Genomic DNA, 25,354 nt, shown 5'->3' with positions numbered 1-25,354 from the left:
TATTCTTAAAAAATTAGATATCCTTATCGGGTAGGAATTTGGGTTTTAGACATAATTTTAGCCCCGATAAAGTACCCGATAGGTATCGGGAAGGGTTTATGTCACATATTATTTAACAGGTTTACACTATTCATCCCAAACCCGAGCCATTGCCATTTCTAAATATTAAGACCATCATCATTCGCAATCCAACCCACCCACATTATTCATTAGAAAATTAATTGTTTTACCATCCCCATCGTTTGAAATACTTTGCTTCGGTTAGATCATGTGTTATTAAGACCATCTCCATCATTTGAAATACTTTAGTTCGGTTAGTTCATTTGTTATTAAAATGCTAATAAACTCATGTCCACCCAACCGACTCGTTGGACACACCAAACAATGTTGGTGATTAAATATATTAATGTGGACCATTCCTGTTGAAGAGCAAATGCTACAAGAGAAGTGTACATTTGCTTTACTTTTTAATTTATGATTAATAATTCAATTGTTATTGGATTCAATCAAAACGATAAACTATATATTTCTTTTTAAAAAAATAAAATATGTGATTTTCATTTTCAATTAATTGACTATTATAAAAAAAGTAACTGGATGTATCATTTGGTACCTACTAATCTCTAACGTGGCTAGTATTCAGGTGATTCTCAACTAGTTAATAATATATTGATTATATCAAGTTTGCTTTTAACAAGACTCGAACATAGGATCCCCTGAAAAGTAGTGAATGATGGCCACGAGGCTATTACCCAATGGTTTAATTGACTATTAGCATGCATTTTCATAACATTTTAAATTCTTTTACTCTTGTTTTTCTTTTCTTTACTTTCAAAACAACAAACATATATCTAGATAATTATTTAATTTTCATGTAAATATCATAAAATGAGTTATCCATTTTATAAAATATGTGTTGATGATGTTAAATATTTTTTAATCTATTTATTTTTCAAATTTTTTGTTGACAAATAACTTACTTTTTATATTATAAAATATTTCTATTTTTTTAAAAAAAGTTCATAATAAAAGATGCTATTTGTAAAAAAAGTTATTATTTATTAAATAATAGTTTGATTTGGTTGTTAATGAGAGCAAAAAATTTTGTTTTAGTTAGGTTGGATAGATATTAAAAAGAGATTTTTTTTTCTTTTTACAGTAATAAATTATAGTATAAATAGCCTTAATACCCAATTTTTATAAATAATATATCATTTTACCCAACTTTTTTTGGTTTTTCACAAAATACCCACAAAAATCGCAATAATTTGTGAAAATCGCAATGAGATTATACAAAATCGCATAAAGAGTTTACATAATTGCATAAAGAGTTTATAAATCTCGTAAAGATTTTGTAAAATCTGAAGTTCTTTATGCGATTATAAGTTCTTTACGCGATTTTTAAAATCTTTATGCGATTGTCATGTCTTTATGCGATTTTGATAATCTTTATGCGATTTTGATAATCTTTATGCGATTATCAGGTTCTTTACGCGATTCTGAAGTTCTTTATGCGAATTTGTAAATCTTTATGCGATTTTTATATCTTTATGCGATTTTATCCATTCAGGATAAGATTTTGTGCGAGATTTTATGACAATTTAAGTACATAAAGTTACAAAAACTTCCTAGTACATCATATGAATTCTATCCTTTCTAACAAAATAATTAGTTCAAAGTTTTCAATATTTCTCCCAATATTTGAGTGTACAACTAATTACAAGTATGTTTTTATTAATTTACTAGTAATTATTTGTTATTGAGTTTCATAGTATAATGAAATCGTCCACTGTTGAGAGTGTTTGGGTAGATTTATGTTTTGGTGGATCATGGGAGAATGTGAATGGTAGTTTATAGTATATACCATTATCTATGAATGTTTCACTAAAACTATCATTTAAAAATTTAACTTATAAAGGTTTGATGTTACGTGTTGCAAAAAAATTGAGTTTGGAGCCTCAAAGCGGGTTTAAGCTATCTTATTTGAAAGAAGGCGAAGTCTATTTATTAAACGATAATGAAGATGTTGATGGTTTCATGGCTTATATTAATGTTTCAAGAGATCTTGCTACATTATATGTTGTTGCACCTAAAAGTAGTGAATTCGGGTCAGGAACCGAAAGTAATCAAATTAGTTCTTCAACCCCTGTTTATGGAGATCACAATGAACAACAAAATACCTATTATCAGCATCAAAATTTCATGATTCCACCACATTTTCAAACACATACAACTCATTTTAGTATCCAACCTCAACAATCTCAAAATCCACAATTCTTCTTTGATAATTCAAATTTCAATCAAGTTACAGACCCAAATTCAGGTTTTCGAATAGAAGACTTAGATGATGATAATGAGCCAACCGAAAAAAATGTGAATAGTATTCATTTTGGTTTTGATCTTAGTGAATACGCTGATCTTGAAGATAACTCAGATCAAGTTTGGGGTAAAAACAAAGTAGAAAAATCAATGCCAACTTACAACAATCTTGAAGAATATGAAGATATGGATGATGGAGCCACGGGTAAAAATGATCTTCATTTTGATGGTTTTGATCTTAGTCAATACTCAGATCTGGAAGATAATTATGATAAGACTATGCATGTAGATGTTGTTAGTGAAGAGGAAGATATGATAGTGAAAGAGACAGTTGAACACCCATTCTATAACTCGTATAACTAAGAAGAAGAAGAAGAAGAAGAAGAAAAGAAAAAGAAAGTTGGGATTGTTCAGAAAGAGCCACGGGATTATAAATGGAATATGCCAGAATTACTTCCAATACCCGAAGAAGAGTTAGTACGAATACTTGTTGATTGTTACATAAAATTTATTCGTATCAAGAAAGATGATTGTTTTGATACAAAGAAAGATTTGAAGATATCTTTGTATACAAAGTGTGTAGAAGATGGCTATCAGCTAGTTGTTCGCAAATCAGACAAACATCGTTTTGAAACAAGGTGTAGGCACGATAAACATTGTACGTCGCGTATGGTTGCAAAGAGGATACAAGATTGTGACATGTTTCAAGTTAGGATTTTATTGATAAACATACTTATTCAAGGACACAAGTTTATCCTCACCACAGACAGGCAAACAAAAAGGTGTTTGGTGGATTTTTAGCCGAGTTGATGTTTGTGAATGGTAGGGTATATCGGGATCATGAAATTATGACTGACATAAATGCTTGGTTCAAGATTAGTATTTCATATTCTCAAGCTTGGAGAGCCAAAAGTTATGCCTTGGAATTGTTAAGGGGATCACCAGAAGCATCATTTGCACAATTGCCAGCTTATTGTCACAATCTAAAGTTGAAAAACCCCGGGTCAGTAACTCATATCAAAACAGATGGAGATGGATGTTTCGAGTTGTTATTTATCTCCATTGGTGCAGCGGTTAGTAAACTAATATAATTTTTATACTCCTTTGTTGTGTTTATTATATTTCGCATTTAAATAATTACTTTTTGGTGTATATTTTTTTATTTTGGTGTATATTTTTTATTTTGCAGATTCGTTCATTTGTTACTTGTCTGCGGCCGGTTATTATAGTTGATGGGGCTCATTTGAAAGGTCGATATCTTGGAACAAACTTATTAGCAGTAGCCATGGATGCTAACAATGGGATACTACCTATAGCATACGGGGTTGGGAAATCGGAAACATCTGATTCATGGACATGGTTTATGGGGCATCTTAGAGATTGCATAGGTCATGTTAGGAATTTGACAATTATATCAGATAGGGCAAACTCAATTGATATGGCTATTAGAAGATGTTTCCCCGATGCTTTTCATGGACTTTGTGGTGTTCATTTGTTCAGGAATCTAAAAACAAGGTGTGCTCGTATAAAAAACCACAAATGGACATATTGGAAGGCTGTGAAAGCTTATCGAGAAGTAGATTTCAATAAACACATGAATCGTCTAAGACATGTGTTGCCTCAATGTGCCGAAACCTTAGATAATGTTGGGATTGAAAGATGGTGAAGAGTACACGCCCTTGGAGCAAGGCATGGTTTCATGACATCTAATAGTGCAGAATCAATCCACTCTCTAAGTCGTCATGCAAGAAAACTACCCATTACTATGCTAATGGAGTTTTTTCAAGCATCAGTTCAGGATTGGTACTATAAGAAAAGAAATGTTGCAGGCATTGCTTCCTTAACATTGTATATTCTATATATAAATGATGATGACTTTTAATAAGTAAATTACTTGTTTTAAATGTATAGAAACATTGGAACGTCGTGTTACACCATGGACCGAAAAAAAGATTGCAAAACGTGTTGTGAAGTCAGCATCATGGAGAGTTAAACCATGTTCAAACACATTGTTTGAAGTTTCAGATAATAACTTGAATGGGCTTGTCGATCTAGATGCAAAGACGTGTACTTGTGAGAAATGACAAATTTCAGGTTTTCCTTGTGGCCATGTTATAAAAGTTGCTCTTCATCTAAACCAAGATGATTCCACTGTATACGCAATGGACTGCTACACTTCAGATATATATTGACAGACTTATGCTGAGATTGTCTATCCCATACCACATCCGTCTGAATGGGAGATACCTGATGACTTACAAACAGTTTTGTCACCAGTCATGGACAAAAGGCTACCCGGCAAAACAAATCCTGACAAAGTGTATTTGACTCCATTTTGATGCACATGAGGACGTTTAACAATAGAAGCGGATAATTGTTTCCGAGTAGTTTCCCATATATATGAGCCCCATGGAAACAAGTTCCATGCATCTAAATTCTCTGCCAGTAATAACATATCCTTAGAAATGGGCTGAGAGTCTTGTCTTCCTGAAAAACCGACATCAACAACATACAAAAGGCACAGTCGAACAACATCAATGTCACTCATCATGGTGAAATCAAGTTTTTCATATGATCTTTTCAAATCAATGACTTTCACTCTTTGACCATCTGCTAAATCAAAAAAAACTTGCTCTGGCCATGACGCTTTAGGGATATGTTTGGTGTACTCACTAAATGTGTCATGTCGTCCAAATCGTAGACCCGTGAATAGACAAAATTCTTCACGGCCAAAACGTGTATATGCCGGAGGAAAATGAAACCACATATCAGACGGGTGTGTTGCTATCCCCACTGGTGGTACATTATCAATCATACCTTGCAAAATTAAATGGCACAACAAAGGATCTCCATTTGGATGTTGCACTTTCAACCATGGTCCGAAACAAGTAGTCTCAAACAACTTTATCTGGGCAGGCATAAGTTTCTCTTTCATGGATTTGAATATCCTTACATTATTCTTCAACGTTACTGTTGCCGAAAAATATTCCTACAAAAAACTAAAAAAAATGGCTGAAACATAACACATATCTAGATAGGCTAATGGGCATGTGAACACACAATGATGTGTTAATTAAGATAACTCAGCATACATATATTCATGACGAAAATTAAGACCTAAATGGTTACATAAGTCCATGATGATCTAGTAGCCTAAGCAAATAAGTAATTAAATATTATAAGTACGTAACATATGATCATAAACTAATGTGGCAATTTTGTTTCAAAAAGAAGCTTATTAAGATAATTAAAGAAACATGATTTTGGTTTAAAACAGGAAGATTGGTGAAGTTTATATGGAAAAACAAGGACGACTAGTTGAGTAACTAATTATACATAAAAAGAAAATTTATAAATTCAAAATAGAAGTTAAGAAAACCAACCCTAGGTTCTTGAATTTCCATAATGTATGAGTATTTATGTTAGAGTCGTGGCTGGTGGTGGTGATGCATCCGTGAACAGTAAAGAAAGAAATAGGGCGTGGTGGTGGAGATGCAAGCAGAATAGAGGGGCGGTGGGTGGTGATAGTTGCCACCGACCCACCGTGGGTAGATTGAAGAGTGGTGTAAGCCTGAATAGTTGCTGCCGTTGATTATTCAGAAGGTGAGGGCAGAAGGTTTGTCGTGGTAGATTGTGGTTTTGGGGGGAAGAAAATGCGATTTAGGGTTAAAAGAGGGTAAATATCGGTTTGTCTATGGGTCGGGTTTGGGTCTGGGTCGGGTTTGAGATGTGCAAGAATCTTTATGCGATTGTGTACAAATATAACGATTTATGTTCATATTGCGATTTTAATAAATCTCATAGCTATTTTCAATGTTCTCTACGCGATTGTGCTAAATCTTTATGCGATTATGTTAAATCTTTATGCGATTTTCAATATTTTTTATGCGAATTTAATCATCTTTATGCGATTTTAACAATCTCATTGCGATCTTAACAATCTCATAGCGATTTTCGAAAATTGTTGCGATTTTTGTGGGTATTTTGTGAAAAACCAAAAAAAATTGGGTAAATTGATATATTTTTTTTATAAAGATTGGGTATTGAGGTTATTTTCTCTAATTATATTGTTGGGTTGAGTTGTGAATGGGGATAACCTAAGAATCTTGGAAACCCATTAAAACCCAAAAGCTAGCCATATCTGAACCCGGCCCAGCCCGAGTTAATACCCAAAATGGTGTGTTTGGAAAAAGTAATTACCAAAATGGTGTACTTTTAAAAATATTTGCTAAAATGGTGTTTTTCTAAAAGTTATTTACCAGAATGGTGTTTTTGTAAATTTTTGATTATTTTGCCTAAAAAACTAGATTTTACTAATTTACCATCTTTAATAGACCATTCAAACTTAAAAGCTTAAAACCATACTAATATTTTAACCAATATATTTAAGAACTTATCATAAAAATAAATTTTAATATTTCGTGATGTAACGATATTCGATCAACGTAAAAAAATAAAATCTAAAATATGATACATATTAATGTATCATTCTCTTCTTAGTTCTATAGATAAGTAATAATCTCAAATTACAACATTCTACCAAAAAATGTTAAGCTAAATATATAATAAAGAGAAAAATCCATAAAAATCAATATTTTTACCAAAAGTTCCTAATAGGTTATTAAATAAGTTCCTTTTAATAAAAGTTAATGTAAAAAGTTATCTTTTATGAATTTTTCCATATAATAAAAAACAACAAATTAAAGAATACTTCAGTTTAATTTGTAAATAAAATTTGAATAAAAGAAAAGTAAGTTAGCTTTTATTTAATAGAACAAAAGTTTCTAACATATGTTTTTGTAAGGACAATAACTATTTTAAAAAATTGGTTTCAAACTTTTAAGTTTTAATGGTCTAGTAAAGATGTTAAATAAATAGAATTTAACTTTTAAATAAAATAATACAAAACTTACAAAAACACGTAAATAATTTTGAAAAAAACAATCATTTTAACAAATATTTTTAAAAGTAGACTATTTTAATAATTATTTTTTATAAACACACCAATTTGTTCATTAACTCGCACAGCCCAGGCTAGCAGCACTTTCAAAATCGGTCGGGTCTTCACTTTTTCACTTTTTCGGGTCTCCATACTCTCACCCGGGCGGGAAATAACCGAAGAGGATGAAGATGAAAAACATTACTGGAAGTACCTCTTCATATTCAAATCCAAATTGTTAAAATTTTGTCTGTGTGGTCTTTCTTTTCAGTTATCAAGTTGTAAGTAAAGGTTATCAATCAAATACTCCCTATTATATTATTATTATTATTATTATTATTATTATTATTATTATTATTATTATTATTATTATTATTGTCATTATTATTATTATTGTCATTATTTATTATTATATTATTAAAAAATTAGGATATTCATCTGATAATTAGCCAGTTAGGAGTGATGTTGGCCTCAATTAGTGTTCATCATCAAATTCATTATGTAAAAGTTTCTTTGTTTGTCAATTCCTTTACTTTATACATAATTTATTTATATTAATGTATTATAGATTTTACAGTTTCATTTCAAATTCGTCTACGCGATGGATGGGGGAAGCAATGTAGCTTCTGACCAAGTCATTGCAGAGCTCATAAGCATGGGATTTCAAATTTCCGAGGCGACCAAAGCAATCAAAGAAGTGGGCCCATCGTTAGACGTTGCCGTTGATTTCATTTTAAATGCCAATGCCAACGCCAAACGAAAAACAAACTTACCGGGCACTGGAAAACTTGGGCGTGTCCGTCATTCGAGCATCATGGATCATCTGCAATCAGGAAGATCCAAGATTATCAAGACATCTGTCTCGATTGCAGATACACATGGAGAGAAATGTGAACCTGTGAATACGTCGTTTTTGAAAGATGAAGATGCTGGATCAGATTGGGAAGTCAGAGCTAATACGTTACTGCATCACCATTTTGGATATACATCCTTAAAGCCGTTCCAAAAGGAAGCCTTGGAAGCATGGATAGCCAACAAGGATTGCCTCGTTCTTGCTGCAACAGGATCAGGTATATAACTTTTATGTCTGGCCCATTTTCGTTTAATTTTTTGCTTATTTTTTTCGGATACGTGTGTAAGAGTTCCTTAAAAATAATCTCGTTTTTTTTTGTTATTGTATGTATTGAACTTAGAAAGCCTCTATTTTATGTATCCTATTAGCGCCCTCGATGGTATCCTAGTGGCGGGGGGACATGCAACATAAAAAGTGGAAATCAGGGGTTTAAATTCCGGCCCCGTGTCTCTTTAACCACAGTGTTACATACATCGTTTACTTTTTTTCTCATGTTTGTCGTTGGACCAGTCCGTGGGGGACCGATGTATCGATTATCCATTTCTATATTTCCGATTACCTTGTGGTCCGATAACAAGTATTTATTGCTGATGTGGTAGCTGTATTAGTTGCCAATTCATTTGACACATTAGCAAAATTGGTGCCATTACACTGTTTACAAGCTATAAGAGTCCACGTACATTAAATAGCAAAAAGTAAAAGTTTTAATATGTAGACACTGGAGGTTTTGAAAGTTGATACTTATAATTTGGAAACAGTAACAGTTTAATATCTTTTCATGAAATTCTCCATTATTATTATTTTTATTTGAACTCAGACTTGGTTGTTATTTTTAGGGAAATCTCTATGTTTCCAGATTCCAGCATTACTAACAGGGAAGGTTGTGGTGGTGATCTCACCCTTGATAAGTTTGATGCATGATCAGTGCTTGAAACTAGCAAGGCATGGTGTGTCTGCCTGTTTCCTTGGATCTGGACAGATTGATAATAGTGCTGAGCAGAAAGCAATGGAAGGGAAGTATCAACTGATCTACGTATGTCCTGAAACGATCTTGAGGTTAAATCAGCTGTTTGATTTTTGTTGTACGTTTTATGTGTTCATGTTTTCTAATATCTTATGGAAATAAAGATCCTACACATTCTCCTGCAGATTAATTAAACCCCTTCAAACCCTTGCTCAGAGTCGCGGAATTGCTTTATTCGCGATTGATGAAGTTCACTGTGTCTCCAAATGGGGTCATGATTTTCGACCAGACTACAGGTTTGCATTTTTATCCTATTTCTTGAGGTTGCTTTTCTTGTTTATAGAATAGGTAATGGTTTAGCTTCAGAAGCACTTTTGTGTTGATAACGTTAGCCCATACATAGTAGCTTTGTGATCTAATGATGTTTTTTTTTTCTAAATATACTCAATTTTATCACTTGTCGACATGTAGTGTGTCTTTCAGTTCTGAACTTGCAAATTGTTTCCCAAATATACGTGTTTGGTTTGGGAAGGTCTGTAGTTTTATTTGTTTGACGTTTCAGGCGATTGTCTGCACTGAGAGAGAACTTTAATGTTGAAAAGTTGGCATTCCTGAAGTCTAATATACCAATAATGGCTTTGACTGCTACTGCCACCATTCGAGTTAGGGAAGATATTCTCAAGTCATTGAAACTGTCAGAGGATCCAAATATTGTTCTCACCTCTTTTTTCCGTCCAAATATTCGGTTTTCAGTTACGTCATTTTTTTAGTTGTGCTTTCTTTCTTTATTTTCTTTTATTTTATTGAAAAAGTATGACTTCATCTTTTATTTTTGTTCTGACTGGCTCTCTGCTTTTGTAGGTAAAGCATAGTAGAACATCACCATCATCATATGAAAGGGACTTCTGTGAACTGATCAAGGTATACACTAACAATCAAAGTTACAGTAATACAAATATCTTAGAAGAGAGCGAAAAGAACTGGTTGGGTTTTACAGAAGAAAGAGATTCTTTTGAAAGTGATGATGATATAAGTTTGTCAAGTGGAAGTTTTGTAGAAGTTTCAAAGAGAAAAGAACTATCAGTTGAATATCTTGAAGATGATTGTGACCTATCTGTGGATGTTGATGATTTTGATGGTAACTATCTTAATTTCATTTGCTCTTGACATGAATCGTAAATGATGTTTTGATCTGTTGATTATCTGTCATGCTGTTTACTTGTTTTTTAATGGAGATGGAAAATGAAGGTCAATTACTAAAGTAATTAAGGAGTTCTATACATTTGTGAGTGGAAGCAGATATTGTACTAAATTGATAATACATACTAATTTTGTAGAGTAATCATCTCAGTTTATTATTGTGTCAGAAATTTTGATGGAAAGTTTTGCTGCAACTCAAATAATATCTTTGATCTACAGAATTATTCGAAGTTATTGAACACGATTTGAAAGTCTGTTGAGATTTCTTATGTTCGACGGGGTTGTTTGGATTTGCGTTTAAAACTGATTATCTTATCAATTTATTATTGCTACTTGGGTTCTAAATCACCAGTTTTTGCTGTTTGGGAAAAGTTATTATAATTATTTGATTATTTAGATGTCAACTGATGATATGTAGATAATCAGTTCCATAGATGTGGCAGCAAAACTGATAGTTTCATAAACATTTAGAGTACTTGTATACCTTTCTTTTTACACGCATTTTCATTGCCGATAACAGCTCAACTTATGAATTATGATTATTGGAATTGTATGGTTAAAATTTAACTTTTATGTTAACATATCAGTTTGAGTTTCAAAATGTATACCTGACAACCTAAAACGCTTGTAAGTGTATTGTTGAACACATAATTTCCTCTGGTTATATTCATTTATTCATAACCAACATTACTGCAGTTACATGCGGAGAGTTCGATGGGTCATCAACTAAGGATTTGGATGCTTGTGGCTCCTCTAGTATAGCTGGTGGAGGGAAAATGAAGACAGAACTTGAGCAAGGTTCAACTATCATATATGTTCCAACCAGAAAAGAAACATCAAGCATTGCAAACTACCTCTGTAGACGCGGTTTAATAGCTGCTGCTTATCATGCAAAGGTATATTTTAGCTTTATTTGTTTTATTAATATTTGACGCATATATGGGTTAACTGCATAACATTGTTCTCCCAATAGAACCCGACAAGCTACCATTAGGTAGTTTGGGTTGTGTGGAAACATTAGAAGGTTTAAATAGTTGACATGGACTTGCAATACTTCTAATGAAAGCTCATATCTGCTATGACTTGTTCTTTGATACTTATTGTAACGGAATTTCATGTATCAGCTGCCAAAATCACAATTGAGGAAGGTGCACAAAGAGTTTCATGACAGTGCTATACAGGTATGGCTTAACTTAATAGTTTTGTCGGTTGTATTTTTGTATTGATTGTGTTAGTTGGAAAAGTCTAAATCCCCTTATGCTACATTCTATAAATAAAAATACTAAAAATACATAAACTAAGATACCTCTGTTTTAAAGGCAAATTTCAGAAAAGGTATAATTTCACAAATTTCTTAACAAGGGGAACGAAGCATGATTTTGATTAAAAAAAGTATATAAGGTTAATTTTAGTCAAAAATAAAGGGACACATTTACAGAAGTTTCGGAAAAAATGAACATAATAACCGATTATTTTTTATTGAGGGAACCAAATTTGGTGTTCAATAAATGAAATTTTCATTCAAATTCCCTATTTTGTTATAAATTTGAACTTATAATCCTTTTCTTTTGTTCAAAATCAGGTTTTGTTTCCCATATTTAGAGAATTTAAGTAAATACTATAATTTTATGAAGTTCCGTTCTTTTAAATAATGCTCACCAAGACGATAGACTTGAACCGTAGAAATGTGAGATAGGTGTGACATATATATTGATACTACTTTCTCTCAACATGCAATATTAAAACTTTGCTTATAAAGATGTGACACATACATTGTTACTATTTCCTTTCACGATGCAAAGTTAACACTTGTTTTGTAGGTAATACCGTGGTATAGATGTTACCATATACATTGATAAAATATGCCCCCAAATGTGAAAGTAAATACTTGAGTTGTAGATAATGAGTTGGCATAAAAAGTTCATGGAATTATACTTTTCACTTCAGTGTCAATATGTGTGAATCGGTGTTCGAATTGCTAAGCAAAAGGGAAGTTTTTTGAAATCAATCTACTAATTGTCGCTTCTATGTCTCAGGTCGTCGTTGCAACAATTGCTTTTGGCATGGGTATTGACAAATCAAATGTTCGTAGGATCATTCACTATGGTTGGCCACAAGTATGTTCATCAACTTGTAACTTGTAAGGTTTATCACATGTGATTTAAAACGTATATTTTAGTTTCAAACCCTAGCTTCACATGTGTTTTTAATATTGTATAATTTTTAAAGACCAAGTAAATAATAAAAATAAAGTTGTAATCACATTTCAATAGATACGGTAAGACATTATATTAGCCGGGTAGAGGCTTAGTTTCTCAAGTGTAAACCAGGGTTGCAGAACTCATAACTCGAATCGCGTCGGCCAGGGTCCTTGGTAAGAGTACTCGGCTACTCAGGGAGTACTCCGATGAGGATCTATTGTATAAATATAAATATCGTAATTTGTTGAAATTTTTATAGTGAATTGTGTATATAAGTTTTGAAAAAAGTTTACAAAATGTACACGACAATACCAATCCCATCAAAGGCGAGGCATGTGGAAATGAGATGTAATCGGTCATACCTTTACTCGAGGGTACATCTATTGCTTCTAGAAAGACCTCCAACAAAAGTGTGAAAAACGTACAAGTGTTATTGTATGTGTGAGTGTATGCTCATATGTGTGTGTAAGAAAACAGATAGTTGATACCAACAAAAGAGAAAAAGTATACATGCAAATGGGCATAAATAGGTATTTAATCAATTATTATAAAAGCATACCAAGTATATAAGCATAATGACATATAGTGAAAAGTTATTTTAGGAACCCCAAAAATTGCAGGAACTTTTAGGAACTGTTTAAATTAAGCTTAATCATTGATTATTGTTTACATGGTGATTGTTTTTTTGATTGTTTTTGAGTTATCTAGGTGCAATTTTGGATTTTATAATTATGTAGAAACATGGATTCTCGTCCATTATACAATTTTTGAAGACATGAATTTTGTGATCACATGTGCACGAATAGTGCTATGATCACATGTATGCATGTCGATCATATGTATGCAAGTATTTTGTAAAATAATGTTTTAATGAGATTGATGATGATCAAATGTATAAATATGGTTATATGAACATCTGTAAGCAATTATATAGTCATATGAACATGTGTAAGCAATCAGATAGTAAATAATTCTAATTTAAAAAAGGTTCCTAAAGGTTCTTGCAATTTTTGGGGTTCCTAATATAACTTTTCCCATGACATATATATATATATATATATATATATACACACGGTCACACACACACACACACACACACACACACACACATATATATATGCGAAAAATACGTCCAACTCTAAAAGTAGGAGGCCACCTGTCCTCTATGTTAATCTATCCTTTTAGGCTGAAGGTAGTACCCTAGAATTTAATGAGTTAAATTAAGGAGAAAGTTGACGAGTTGTATCAGTTGTCTCAATGAAACAGCTGAATTCTATCAGCTGTCTTGTTAGTATTGTCTCAGATTTACAAACAAAAAAACTATGAGTCGACATTGAATAAAGTGTCTGATAAAGAAGCAACAAAGTCAAGTGGAAAAGACTTAGATGCTTACAAAATCAATTAGGATACAAAAATCCATTAATCGACAGATGCTAGCTGATGAGGAAAGATGGTTGATTTGGGTTATGTTTATCTAAAAATATAAGTATCATCTACTTTTCTTGTACGGAGTTTTTTTTTTAACAGCAAAAAGTATATATATAAATATAGTAGAAAATGACACTAGCAAGATGCTAGTAGCCTATAAGTGCAGGTACAAGTCTAAAATATTCAAATTTACACTTCCTAGACTCATACAAGCCCCGAGGACACGATCCAAAGCTCGCAACTAATAGCAAGTAAATTTGTGTACAGAGTTTGGAAGCATATTATCAAGAAGCAGGTAGAGCTGGAAGAGACGGGAAGTTGGCAGATTGCGGTGAGCTGACTTTCTTACGTCACTTTTATTATGGTTAAGCTTGGCGCCACTAAACTTCCTGATGATAAATGTTAGTGTTTACCTTTGGTTGTCAGGGAGTTCATCTACGGGGAAAGGGTCATCCCTTTCTTATAGAAGTGGTTAAGGTCTGGCTAGGGAACCTTATATTGGGTTATTCTGTTCGTTGACTTAGTTTAATCCTAGATATGACTATGCAACAGCTCACTGCTTAAGTTATTTTGCCAGTGGAGTTTCTTTAATCCTAGATATGACTCTCACTCTGCTGTTTCAGTATTGTGCACAGAAACTATGTGTCTTGATTATAGGAAGTGGGCTTACTAGTGCACTCCCTACTGCTTAGATCACTGTAGAGTGAGGAAGGGTTCTATAAAACAAGCAGAAACGAAGCTTTTGAAACTAGCATATTCTGTTTTCAGCCACTGTTGGTTATTGCACTTCCATGAGATCAACAATTAGGAATTGTAAAACTAAATACTGCACATTGAGGTCAACTGACAAAACAAATAAGTTTGCCAAGTCTGTGTGATGTTTCATATAAAGATACGGTCAACTTTGATAAATTAACCATTTAATTTTATCAATGAGTTGGTTAATACTTAATAGGCCATGATTCATTAGTGTCTATGGTTGTTATTAGGATATTTTTGTTATTAGTTATGGTTTTTATTACCATAGTATATTTTTATGAATAAATTTTGGAAACAAGTTCTTTTCCATCAAATAAATGTAGCCGGGTATATTAGTATAATTATTGGGCTTTAAGTTTGTAATTCTTTTCGTCATTAATATTATTATTGTTTTCATATCAACTGGGAGAACAATCTCAAAAGTACGCCAACCAGGACTCCCGTCTTAGCTGTTCCTTGAACTCATTGGTTAATTTTTTAGTCAAGGTTATATGTGGTCTAAATAATGTTCTGTGCTTTATTGAATAGTTCTATATGCAAATTTGTCAAGAATGCCATCGCTTCTTCCAAGCCGAAGAAGTGAAGAACAGACTAGGCAAGCATATAAGATGTTATCTGATTGCTTCAGGTTGACATTTAGTTTTCCTTTACCAGCTCTTCATTCTTATCATCTCTTGACTTTGTACTTCACACTACCATATTTCTGCTTTGCAGATACGCTATTCGTACTTCTAGATGTCGAGCCCAAATGCTGGTACATTATTTTGGGGAGGATTTTATAGACGGAAGTTGTCATTCGTATGTCAAATTACTACTTCCAAGCCTGCTAATATTTGGTTGTAATATGCATATTTTACTTTTTGTTATTTAAAATATTAGTGGTGTGACACATAAGCGTGGATCAAATACTCCGCATTTCCTGATAGCCAAAAATAGACCAGATGGAAAGTGGATATGTGGTTTAAAACTAATGTTAGTCTAATCACATGACGTCAAACTTTTTGAAAAATTTACATCATATTTTATTTTTATTACCGTCTTCAATTTTAGTTGCATATAATTTCTCAAATGTATTTTTCAGGTGTGATATTTGCATTAAGGGACCTCCTGAAAAGCAAGATGTGAAAGATGAAGCTCGAATTCTTATGCAGACCATTTCTGATCACTACGTAAGTACTATAATGTTGGTTGTATCTGTTAATGTGCAGGTATAATTCTAGTGAATGTTTTTCCCTTATCCAGTTATATGCAAAGTATGCTGATAAGACCTGATTTTCAATTCAAGTGAATATGAAATGAAAATGAACCGACAAATTTCAGAAACAAAGTAGTTGAACAAGATAACAGGCCAACACTCTCAGTTCAACAATTAAGCTCAGCATAAAAAGAAAGTACATCTATAAATCCTATTTATAGGTTCTATAAACATTACTTACCTAATGTAACTATGATTCTTAGCCTTTATCTAAAATATAACTGATCTACCAAATACTAAATGGCATATATACTTGCCTAATTTCAGGTTAGTAATATAAATCATGATCACCTCGTCTTGATATTTATTTGGATCGTATCATATGCACATAATAATACAATGGTTGGCAATATGTCAAGATAGTACAACTCTACTTTACATGCATGATATTCCTTAAGTAACGGTGTTTATAAATTTCCATCCTCCTTTCTGTTGTGTCATTACAATTCATACCTTCTGCAGCTTGATGTATCTAATTCATTTTTTGTGATCATCATTTTAGTTTAGATTTTCATGTTCTTTTAAGTTATGATGTTCATGTTAATATCCAGGAAGAAGGTGATGTGGAGGGATCTTATGATGATTATAACTTTGATCATAATAGAAGTCAAACATGCACGGAGAAGCCAAATGTCAAAATGTTTGTTAGACAAATCCGGGAACAGGTAATCTCTAATTGTATATTTGGAACCTCGGGTCAATCATACTTTTCATGCTATGTGCATGTATCCCGTAGGCCATATCAAATATGAATGCTATGTGCAGTTTCTTCTAATATTGAGAGACCTGTTCCCTCTATGCTACTTGTGAAGTAAATGAACGGGATGGAAACTGTTGAAATTGATATAGGTGGTGTAACATATATATTTCAGAATTTTTTTTTTAATTTTTTGGTGTGTGTGGGTGGGTGGGGGCGGGGGATGTTATATATCGATTTATCCAGATCTAAAGGCCTTGGGGTTATGGGCTAAGGAACTTCTATAAATTTGAGCCTCTAAACAATCAGAGATCAAGTGTATGCACTGCCTTTTTACTATGTTTTATGTTATTGTTTGAATTCGGTTTACCCTTGTAACAATTTTAGTAGTTATTCAATATATCGGTCCGGAATCTTTTGACATTGAGTTCAAAGATATTAACAATATATGGGTCATGTGCAGAGTCAACAACTAGCCACCACGGATCTCTTATGGTGGCAAGGTCTTGTACGTGTTCTTGAAGACAAAGCGTTCCTTAGAGAGGGAGATAACCAGGTAATGTATGGCTTATACACACCAACACATATATGAATTTAAATATGAATTTAATGTAAGTTACTTGTTACGTGATTTTACATAGAACTGGAAATTCTTAGCCATTTACCATGAACTGGGTTGACATGGGTTGCATTTTGTTCCCAAAACATGAAGCAGGGGGAATTTTTAAACTTGGCAGGTTGAAAGTCACCACATGGTTGTTTTCAAATTCTTAAAAGGTCTGGAGTCGTTTTTATTTTAAGTTATAGCTTTTATAATCTTACTTAGTACCTACATTATTAGTAAGAACAAAAGATTAAAAAAGAACATGTTGACGGGCCTAACCATCCTGATATAATGTGAGGTTAGTCTTGAGGACTTAACTGGACCAAGTATTTACCTTTACCAATCAAACATGGGTTGGAATTACTTTTTTTTTTTTGAAAGTTGGTTGGAATTACTGAACCAACCAAGCTAGCATTTATTTTAATAAATAATCATTTTATTTTTGACTGTATCTACAGACTCATGTTCAGATAAAATTTCCTGAACTAACCAAACTTGGGTTGGAATACCTAAGGACCAAGTCGGAGCAAACATTTTATATTTACCCGGAGGCTGATATGTTGCTCTCCCAAAGTATGCCCAAAGCTTACGCATCCTTTTCAGAATGGGGAAAAGGCTGGGCCAACCCTGAGATTCGGAAACAGAGACTTGCAAGAAATAGACCGTGGAAAAAGCCACGTCAAAGAAAAAAACAGAAATGCCACACGGATATGAAAACAGTTAGAGGGAGGTTAGCTGCAAAACTCTCTAAATAATGATAGTTTGTTATTTATATGTTCAGCCATATTTAAAACTAAGATACATGTTCGTTATCAGATTAGAGGTGCCACTTTTAACCCGTTTACTTGTAACTTGTAAATTTGGGTTGCGTCAGGTAGTTTTGTAGTTATTTCTTTACTTGCTTTTTTTCCGGAAACACATGCTAGGGAAGCAAGTCTTGTGGGTTCAATGGAAATGGGTATGACCATGGCTTTTTCATTGTAGCTTCTTTATTATAATGAAAGTTTTCCTGTGGTTATATCCCCTTCACCAAAAAAAAAAATAATAATAATAAATCTTATGTATACATAAAATGTAATATTTTAGAAAATCTGCGCCAGCATGCGGGCATTTCTAAGTCAGTGTACCCTAAAGATTAAACTTTCAATTTTTTTTATTTTTTGTTTTATATAAAAAAAAATGAGTTAACAATTAAATGTACATAGTCTATGCACTTAAAATGTTTTGATGCATGTATCAATGCATCCCGCTATTATTAGCAATATCATATAATTATATGGTATCAAATTTCCATTCCATAACAGCCACTCAAATCAACTTGTGATTTGATTTAAGATTTTGCAACTTTCAATTTGAAAATTCGCTTTCAAATTTTATTTATTTAACGGCTAACGAAGCCTATTCGGGAACCGGAATAACCCAATGGTGAAAGGCGATCTCATTCGCCGTGATAGGAGATTCTTGAAATGGTTGAGGAACATAAAAGCTTCCATAAAGAAATGGAGAAAAGAGAAAAATCAGTAATGAGAAATTGAAGATGGAGTTGGAGGTTAAGTGGCAGAAGATGGATGGGATACACCTGCTTAAAATTCTCATGAGATCAAGAAAGACTCAAATGCAAAGAGATGTACGAACAGAACTAGAGCCTAGAGGTAATAAAAGTATCGCCCAAAGTTAAAGCACGGATAAAATGGGCTATGGAAGGTGACTAAAACTCGTCTTTTTTATTAGAACTTTTAAATATGATATGTCCTCAAATAGAATACATTGGCATAAAAGTACATGGTGTTTGGTCGGAGGATTGAGGAAGTGTTTATCAAAATTTTGTGATGAGAACTTTGATCGCCCAATCATAATGGATGGAGGCTTCCAAAAACTTACAATAGCTGATTCTGAGTTTCTTATTAGACTTTTCTCAAAATCTGAAATTCATGGCGGATTGTGATGGAAATAAAGCACCGGGCCAAATGGTTTTACCTTTTCATTCATTGATATATTTCTCATAATATTTATTTAGGTCTTCCAAGGCACTCGATGAATGATCTTTTGGTAACTATAAATAAGATATGGTTAAAAAATAAAAAGTAAAAAAGATATGGTTTTTAAAAAATGCCATGGTTTCTTCCACGTTTGACTTTTACAAACAAAATAAAGTACTTTTATGGATAAGCACATGGATGTATGTAAAAGTGTTTACATAGATCATTTTAGTGATCCAGAGTTTTATTTTCAGCTGTTATTGTGACTCGCATGTATTGGTGAGTCCAGAATTTAAATTCAATGAAGTCGGACTTTGTTAATGCCATGATTTGGCAATATAAACAGGTGGTTTAGGCCGAAAAAAGTACAAAACGATTGGGTTAACTTTAAATGGTCAACACCATCTTCTGTGTGTTAACTTGAATACAACTTTTAACTGTTTCTTTGTGGTTCGTCCTTCTGTTCCCGGACCAATTATAACATTTCATGGAATACATTGAGAAACTCAACCACACTGTACATAGTTGGAGAAGAAAGAGTGCCATACATAATAGGGAATACCTAATTGTGTTGGTTGCGAGTAGCATTAATACTGATATTTTTTTTTTTGAACGGCAATAAACTTTATTAATAATGCTAGCAGGAAACTAGCTAGTGCAAGAAGCATTGATACTGATATTAACTACTACAATATGATATCTTGTTTTATGCTGATCTGATGGTATCGTTAGTTTCCGACTTCATAGAGGCATTTAGCCGTTAACTGTTACATAACTGCTCATTCACGTACAACAAACCATATACAAATTGCATACATATATTTTCTCCATGGCTAAAAAAATTATCTTTTTTTTTCAGACTTACAAACACGTAACAAATTGTCCATACATATGAACACAATAAAATCTGATATTTGAAAAAAAAAAAACACATTAAAGGACGTATACATGCTTGGAGCAAGATAATTTTGTGACATATAATTGGGTATTGGCATGATTAAATTAGGATATATACAAACTCGGTGCAAAAAGAATTGGAGTCTTCAGTGTACCTCCATTGGGGTGTTTCCCAACAACTGATGGAACAAGAGAGTGTTACAAGAGCATTACAAAGCCGGAGAAATATTAAACAAGTTACAACAAAAGCTCAGGCACCTCAATAGCACTCTTTCTAAGGTTGTAAATATCGGTTTCGGTATCGTATCGGCCGACCCCTGATATGCGATATATCGGATATGTCGGGGATATATCGGATACCCTAAATTGTAAAGGAATTCATCTAAATATATATATATATACTAACAATATATACAATTTGACATAACTTTACATACCTTTAATCTTAATTGCTATGTTATGAAGCAAATTTTACATACCTTTTAAACTTAAAGTCAAAAACCCTATTTTTGGTTTATAAAAAGAAAAAAAAAAGTCAACTTTTTTGACCGATATTGACCGACATTGGCCGATATTGACCGATATTGACCGACATTTGATCGAAATGATAAGTTCAGCCGATAACCTATATATCGTATCAGTTGAAGGCCGATATCCAATATATCACCGATATATCGGCCGATATGGCTGATATTTGCAACCATGACTCTTTCACAATCCAGGATTGTTTTCATGGACATACACAAACCCTGGCTTTCTATAATTGAAAACCATCTTAAAGATGATACTAGACAATAATAACTTCCGTAATTTGCAGTCATGTTATATAATATATAATAATTAGGCTTTTAAATTTGTTAATCCGACACGTTCACTCTCATATTCCAGAACTAGAAGTCGTGGACAGAGGTGGTTGTGGCATGGGATACATAGACACAGAGTCGGTATTTTTTTTTTGTAACCTGTTACTACCTACATGTCATGATGATTCAAAATACAACAATGTCTACAACATCATCAATAATCCAGTGCTAAAAATATACATTGAGGATTTCTTCTAAGTGAATATAGAGGTTGATAAGTAACCATTTTTTAAAGCTTGTAATGCTGACAGTCAGTGACTATTTTCTTAAATCGATGGGTTAATTGCCTAGAAATGTATCAGACTACAACTCAAAATCTATAGAGTAATATGAGTTTATTGTGTACCCAACTTCTAAAAGCTACTATTTATGTATCCAACCAATCAAGATCTTCAAAACTAAAGATGTGGAACTTGGCATGCCAGCCTATATGGGCAGCACGATACCCGAATGTATAAACCAGTAATTTTAAACTATATTGATCATCGATGTATAGTTTAATACATTTTGATGCACTTAATCATAAATTGATAGTATGACATCTTATGGTACTCTAATGTAGTATATATCTGTTGTAAACTATAGGTCGCAAGACGAGTGGGGTCGAAGGGATTATATATGAAGTATGGTTTTATGCAGTTTATTCGCAAACATACTATCGAAAACCATTAGTAAATATTAATCTTAACTTAGCAACCAAACAATGGCTTTTTAAATAATACAATGTACCCTTTCACACATAACTTGGAAGATTTTAATTTAGAGCAAAAATATCCTTTTGTAGAATGTTATTTAATAGTTTTCTTCAAATCTGCATAGGTATACTGATTGAACTCTCTTTGTTAATTTTACAATTGATCAAAATGAAACCATTCAAGCATTTTAACTAACAGAAATAGAATGCATTGAGGCCAGTAATCAAAAATATTGTATGAATTAGCAACTTCAAAAATGAAAAAGAAGCATACCAGGTCATCCTCATGAGTGATATTTCAAAAGTGCGGGCACAATTTTCTCTATCATTCATTTTGCCATTAAGAGAACTGCCATCAAATAACTGAATAACGAACAAGTGAATGAGTGCTGCATTTGTATTCATGAGCAAAAAAGTCTTGAAAATAAGTAGCTATGACAACCCTGTACTGTATCAAGCAGAGGATTTGTTTGGCATGCTTCATCTATTGATCGGTTCTTCCATTTCTTTAAGAGCTCCTCAGCAACAAACGAAATCTGGTGTTGCAATACAGCAGCACCAAGGGGTCCCACCAGGTTGAGTCTGGTTGCAGCAGATAAAATATCTCGCACGGTTATAAACATATAAGCCCTCTGCGACGTGTCGGTATCCAACCCAAGAAGTCCACAAACAATCCCAAAGATAGGAGCATGGTGAAAGCACACATTCCCGTTGCTTAAAGAAGAACTTCTCATTATCTTCAAAGATGGAATCTCTGAAAAAACCGAAGAGGACACCCTCATGAGTGCCGATCCTTGTGACACTGATGCCTTACGGCTTATTTCATTTGTTAGTGTTGCATCCAAAATCATGTCAAGGTGTTGCCATGTTTGAAGATCGGGTGATGTGGTGGCTGAGAAAACGAATGGAAGGAGTAGGCTTCCTGTATTCTCCAAGACATGGATTACATATGTTTGAAGGTCTTCCGGGTGAGAGACAATACGGGACTGCATTGCTGCCTCGAGACCAAAGGAATGAGCGAAGCCACCTGTTGGAAGAATGGAATCAAGTAATTGCCATTTGCTCCATTGAAGAAAATCTGATTTTGCTGATGAAGGTTGGTGTTGGTCGCTCTCATTGTTAACATCCGCCTTGTGTTCCATCCTGATAAAAACCAGTATATCAAATCTGGCACAGGATGCAAAAGAATTTGCCTAAGCAACATAAAGAGAATGGGCTTGCCAAAGGTTGAGAATGGAAGCTAACCATCAATACAAAAAACTCAGCATGGGGGTCTCGCAAGTATCAATATGGGATCAAGGGGTTCACATCGATCTACAAAGGAAAATCACGAAAACACACACGAATTTGACACAAATTTGGATTTCGCTTACGTATTGTCTGATTCTCTAAGCACCATACAACTGATGTTTAGAGAATCCGTGCATCACTAATAAGAAATTACAAACTAAAATATGCAATATCTATATCTATACTATCTTATAAAGCATTTTGCCCTTTTTTAAAATCAAAAGATGATTTGAACTACCCATAGTTGTCAAAGGCGAAAGAGAACTCAAAGCGCAATGACCCCAAATGGGGCCAAGGCGAGAGGCGCAAAAAAAAACGTGGGCCTGAAAAAAAGAAAGCGTACAAGAGTACATAATTTCAGTGTCTCTAACAAATGATAATGAAGAAAATTTTGGCGAAGAGGGTATATAAAATAGCAGAAGAGTCTTAATAATATACCAATAGAAGAAAACTTACCTAGTATGATGAATGATGATATTGATGATAATGATATCTACCAAGTGATTTTTGGAACAAAGTTTCTGTAGTGATATCCCTAAAATATACGTGATTTTTATGTGGAAGGCGCTTCATACAGTTAGTGGGCCTTTGCCCTTTGGCCTAGGGTTTCAGGCGTTAAGGCTGGGCATTGCCTGCATTTTGCGCCTTTGACAACTATGCAACTACCTAAATTAACCTCATTATTTAATAACTAATTTAAATATTTCTACCTAATATACTTATAATATCCTTAAATCCCAACCATTCATTTTTTTTTTCTCTCCATAAATAATTTTATTCCTCTAATTTATTCAAAATATTTTATCTCAAAAACATAAATTATAAAAATTGTATGAGTGTTCTTAAATTTTCAAGCTCTTTCATTAGGGATGTCATTTGATATACTTTCGACAAATTTTGAAATCCGAGTACGGAGCCCGTATGGCTAAAGCATTTGAATATCACACTCTATGACCTATCACCCCTATCTCACCGCTGCATTGTGCGGGTAATATTGCTCGTCATATTGAATGAACTTTGGGTTACACGATGGTTAAAAAAGGACAAGTTTTATGGCTACAATGGTTAAATTACACACAAAAAAAAATGTAAGTCTTTAGCAAGGGAATATCACAATCGAAAAAGAGCTCAAACACAAGTTTGTCGAAATTTACAAATTAAAGAGACGCAGAAATCTCGTATTATACTAAACCAATTCTCACATCTTTTTAGCCTAATCAAACACCTAAACGGATGAGGTTTTCCTTGTTCTAAGAGGGGTATCCCTGACTATTTCCGAACCCTTACCCTGGTGACCCGCAAGATAGTTAACTAACAAGGTTCAAACCAGATACTTTTTGTAACGACAACAGGACCACTAGGTCACCTTTGATAGTGGTTTTTAATCGAACACCACAAAGGCATAATATGTAAGCAACTTATACACGTTGGGACTAACAAGACTTTGACATCATAAAATTAAAAAAATAAAACACTTACAGAGGATCACGGATTTGGGAGTTGAGTTCAGGAAGAACATACAAAGTGAGTTAGTGAGTGACAACCAGTCTTGGAGAAGAAGTCCAATTTGATGATTTGGTCAGATTGGTTTATTTTTTGGGAAATGATAAACATAGACTAACCTATGTGTAAGAAGTTATTACATGGTATTACATGAGTAGCACATTTTATATGTTAAGAATTTTGAGTAACATTACCTTTTTATGTAATTTTCGCTTTATATAACTACCTCTTAACTTCAATTGTTATTTGATATGAGTGAAATAATTAAGTGAAAACTAAAATCATAGTGAGATTGGGATGACAACGGGTCGGGTATGGACCCGATTTAAAAAACTTGTCCCAGATCCGCCCCCATACCCGACGTGATACGGATTCGTATAAGCGGAAGCCAAGTACCTAGGCAGAACCCTAGCGACGATAACGCTTGGCCAACCAAGTCGTCTTCGACGGATGTTAAACTCCGGCCAACCGGATAATAACCAGAGATATATTATTAATAAGACTTTTTGTATTTCAAATATCCAACCAAAGAGATTACAATGGTCTTTAAATAGGAAAACAACCAACGACATATAAGGAAAACAAATAAATCACAATCTCCACAAAATATAAAAGATACTGAAAGAAATAAACTCTCTTTATTTGGTTGGAGTGGATCGCAACTTTGGGCCGGTCCTAGCCACTTTGGACGCCTGTTAGTTGAAAGCCCGGTGGGTCTTCTTTTGGTAGGGCTGGATCCGTACCATCCTCCCCCTCTAAAAAACGACTCGACCCCGAGTCACCTTCGAAGTCATCTTCAGCAGTGTAAGGTGCTAGATCGGCGACATTAAAAGTAGCAGACACCCCATAATGTCCTGGCAAGTCAATCTGATACGCATTATCATTAATCCGCTTGAGCACACGAAATGG

The 25,354-nt window shown here is 33.5% G+C and overlaps 4 protein-coding genes across 9 annotated transcripts; 2 read left to right on the top strand and 2 right to left on the bottom strand.

The window, feature by feature from the left end:
- The first annotated feature begins 2,760 nt into the window (after positions 1–2,760).
- Positions 2,761–3,985, top strand: LOC122601210. Its single transcript, XM_043773974.1, has 3 exons — positions 2,761–2,957; positions 3,062–3,392; positions 3,509–3,985. Exons 1-3 carry the CDS (start codon positions 2,761–2,763, stop codon positions 3,983–3,985), a joined length of 1,005 nt encoding a protein of 334 aa, XP_043629909.1.
- A 546-nt stretch (positions 3,986–4,531) lies between these two features.
- Positions 4,532–5,254, bottom strand: LOC122601209. The gene has a single exon (XM_043773973.1). It carries the CDS (start codon positions 5,252–5,254, stop codon positions 4,532–4,534), a length of 723 nt encoding a protein of 240 aa, XP_043629908.1.
- A 2,100-nt stretch (positions 5,255–7,354) lies between these two features.
- LOC122601990 (ATP-dependent DNA helicase Q-like SIM) lies at positions 7,355–18,197 on the top strand. 3 transcript variants are annotated; one of them, XM_043774721.1, is made up of 16 exons: positions 7,355–7,539; positions 7,836–8,328; positions 8,948–9,167; positions 9,261–9,371; positions 9,638–9,827; positions 9,937–10,213; positions 10,972–11,171; positions 11,400–11,456; positions 12,312–12,392; positions 14,172–14,235; positions 15,192–15,291; positions 15,378–15,461; positions 15,745–15,832; positions 16,470–16,583; positions 17,079–17,171; positions 17,678–18,197. In XM_043774721.1, the coding sequence occupies exons 2-16, from the start codon at positions 7,860–7,862 to the stop codon at positions 17,972–17,974; spliced, it is 2,445 nt and encodes an 814-aa protein (XP_043630656.1). In that variant the 5' UTR covers positions 7,355–7,539; positions 7,836–7,859; the 3' UTR covers positions 17,975–18,197. The 3 variants fall into 3 exon arrangements, with proteins under 3 accessions (XP_043630656.1, XP_043630658.1, XP_043630657.1); XM_043774723.1 differs by having other exon boundaries at positions 7,355–7,549; XM_043774722.1 differs by having other exon boundaries at positions 7,355–7,549; positions 7,827–8,328.
- A 1,835-nt stretch (positions 18,198–20,032) lies between these two features.
- Positions 20,033–23,588, bottom strand: LOC122599779 (urease accessory protein F). 4 transcript variants are annotated; one of them, XR_006323945.1, is made up of 4 exons: positions 23,399–23,588; positions 22,898–23,265; positions 21,927–22,795; positions 20,033–20,274 (listed from the first exon to the last, which is right to left on the bottom strand). XR_006323945.1 is itself a non-coding variant. In XM_043772353.1 (3 exons), the coding sequence occupies exon 3, from the start codon at positions 22,792–22,794 to the stop codon at positions 22,054–22,056; it is 741 nt and encodes a 246-aa protein (XP_043628288.1). In that variant the 5' UTR covers position 22,795; positions 22,898–23,265; positions 23,399–23,588; the 3' UTR covers positions 21,839–22,053. The 4 variants fall into 4 exon arrangements, 3 of the variants coding, with proteins under 3 accessions (XP_043628288.1, XP_043628290.1, XP_043628289.1); XM_043772353.1 differs by lacking the exon at positions 20,033–20,274 and having other exon boundaries at positions 21,839–22,795; XM_043772355.1 differs by lacking the exon at positions 20,033–20,274 and having other exon boundaries at positions 21,839–22,795; positions 22,898–22,966.
- Positions 23,589–25,354: the final 1,766 nt, after the last annotated feature.

The sequence above is a fragment of the Erigeron canadensis genome, chromosome 5 (genome assembly GCF_010389155.1).
Source record: "Erigeron canadensis isolate Cc75 chromosome 5, C_canadensis_v1, whole genome shotgun sequence".
Taxonomy (NCBI): domain Eukaryota; kingdom Viridiplantae; phylum Streptophyta; class Magnoliopsida; order Asterales; family Asteraceae; genus Erigeron; species Erigeron canadensis.
Note: the sequence above shows the minus strand (reverse complement) of the source record. Positions and strands in the feature narration are given on the sequence as shown.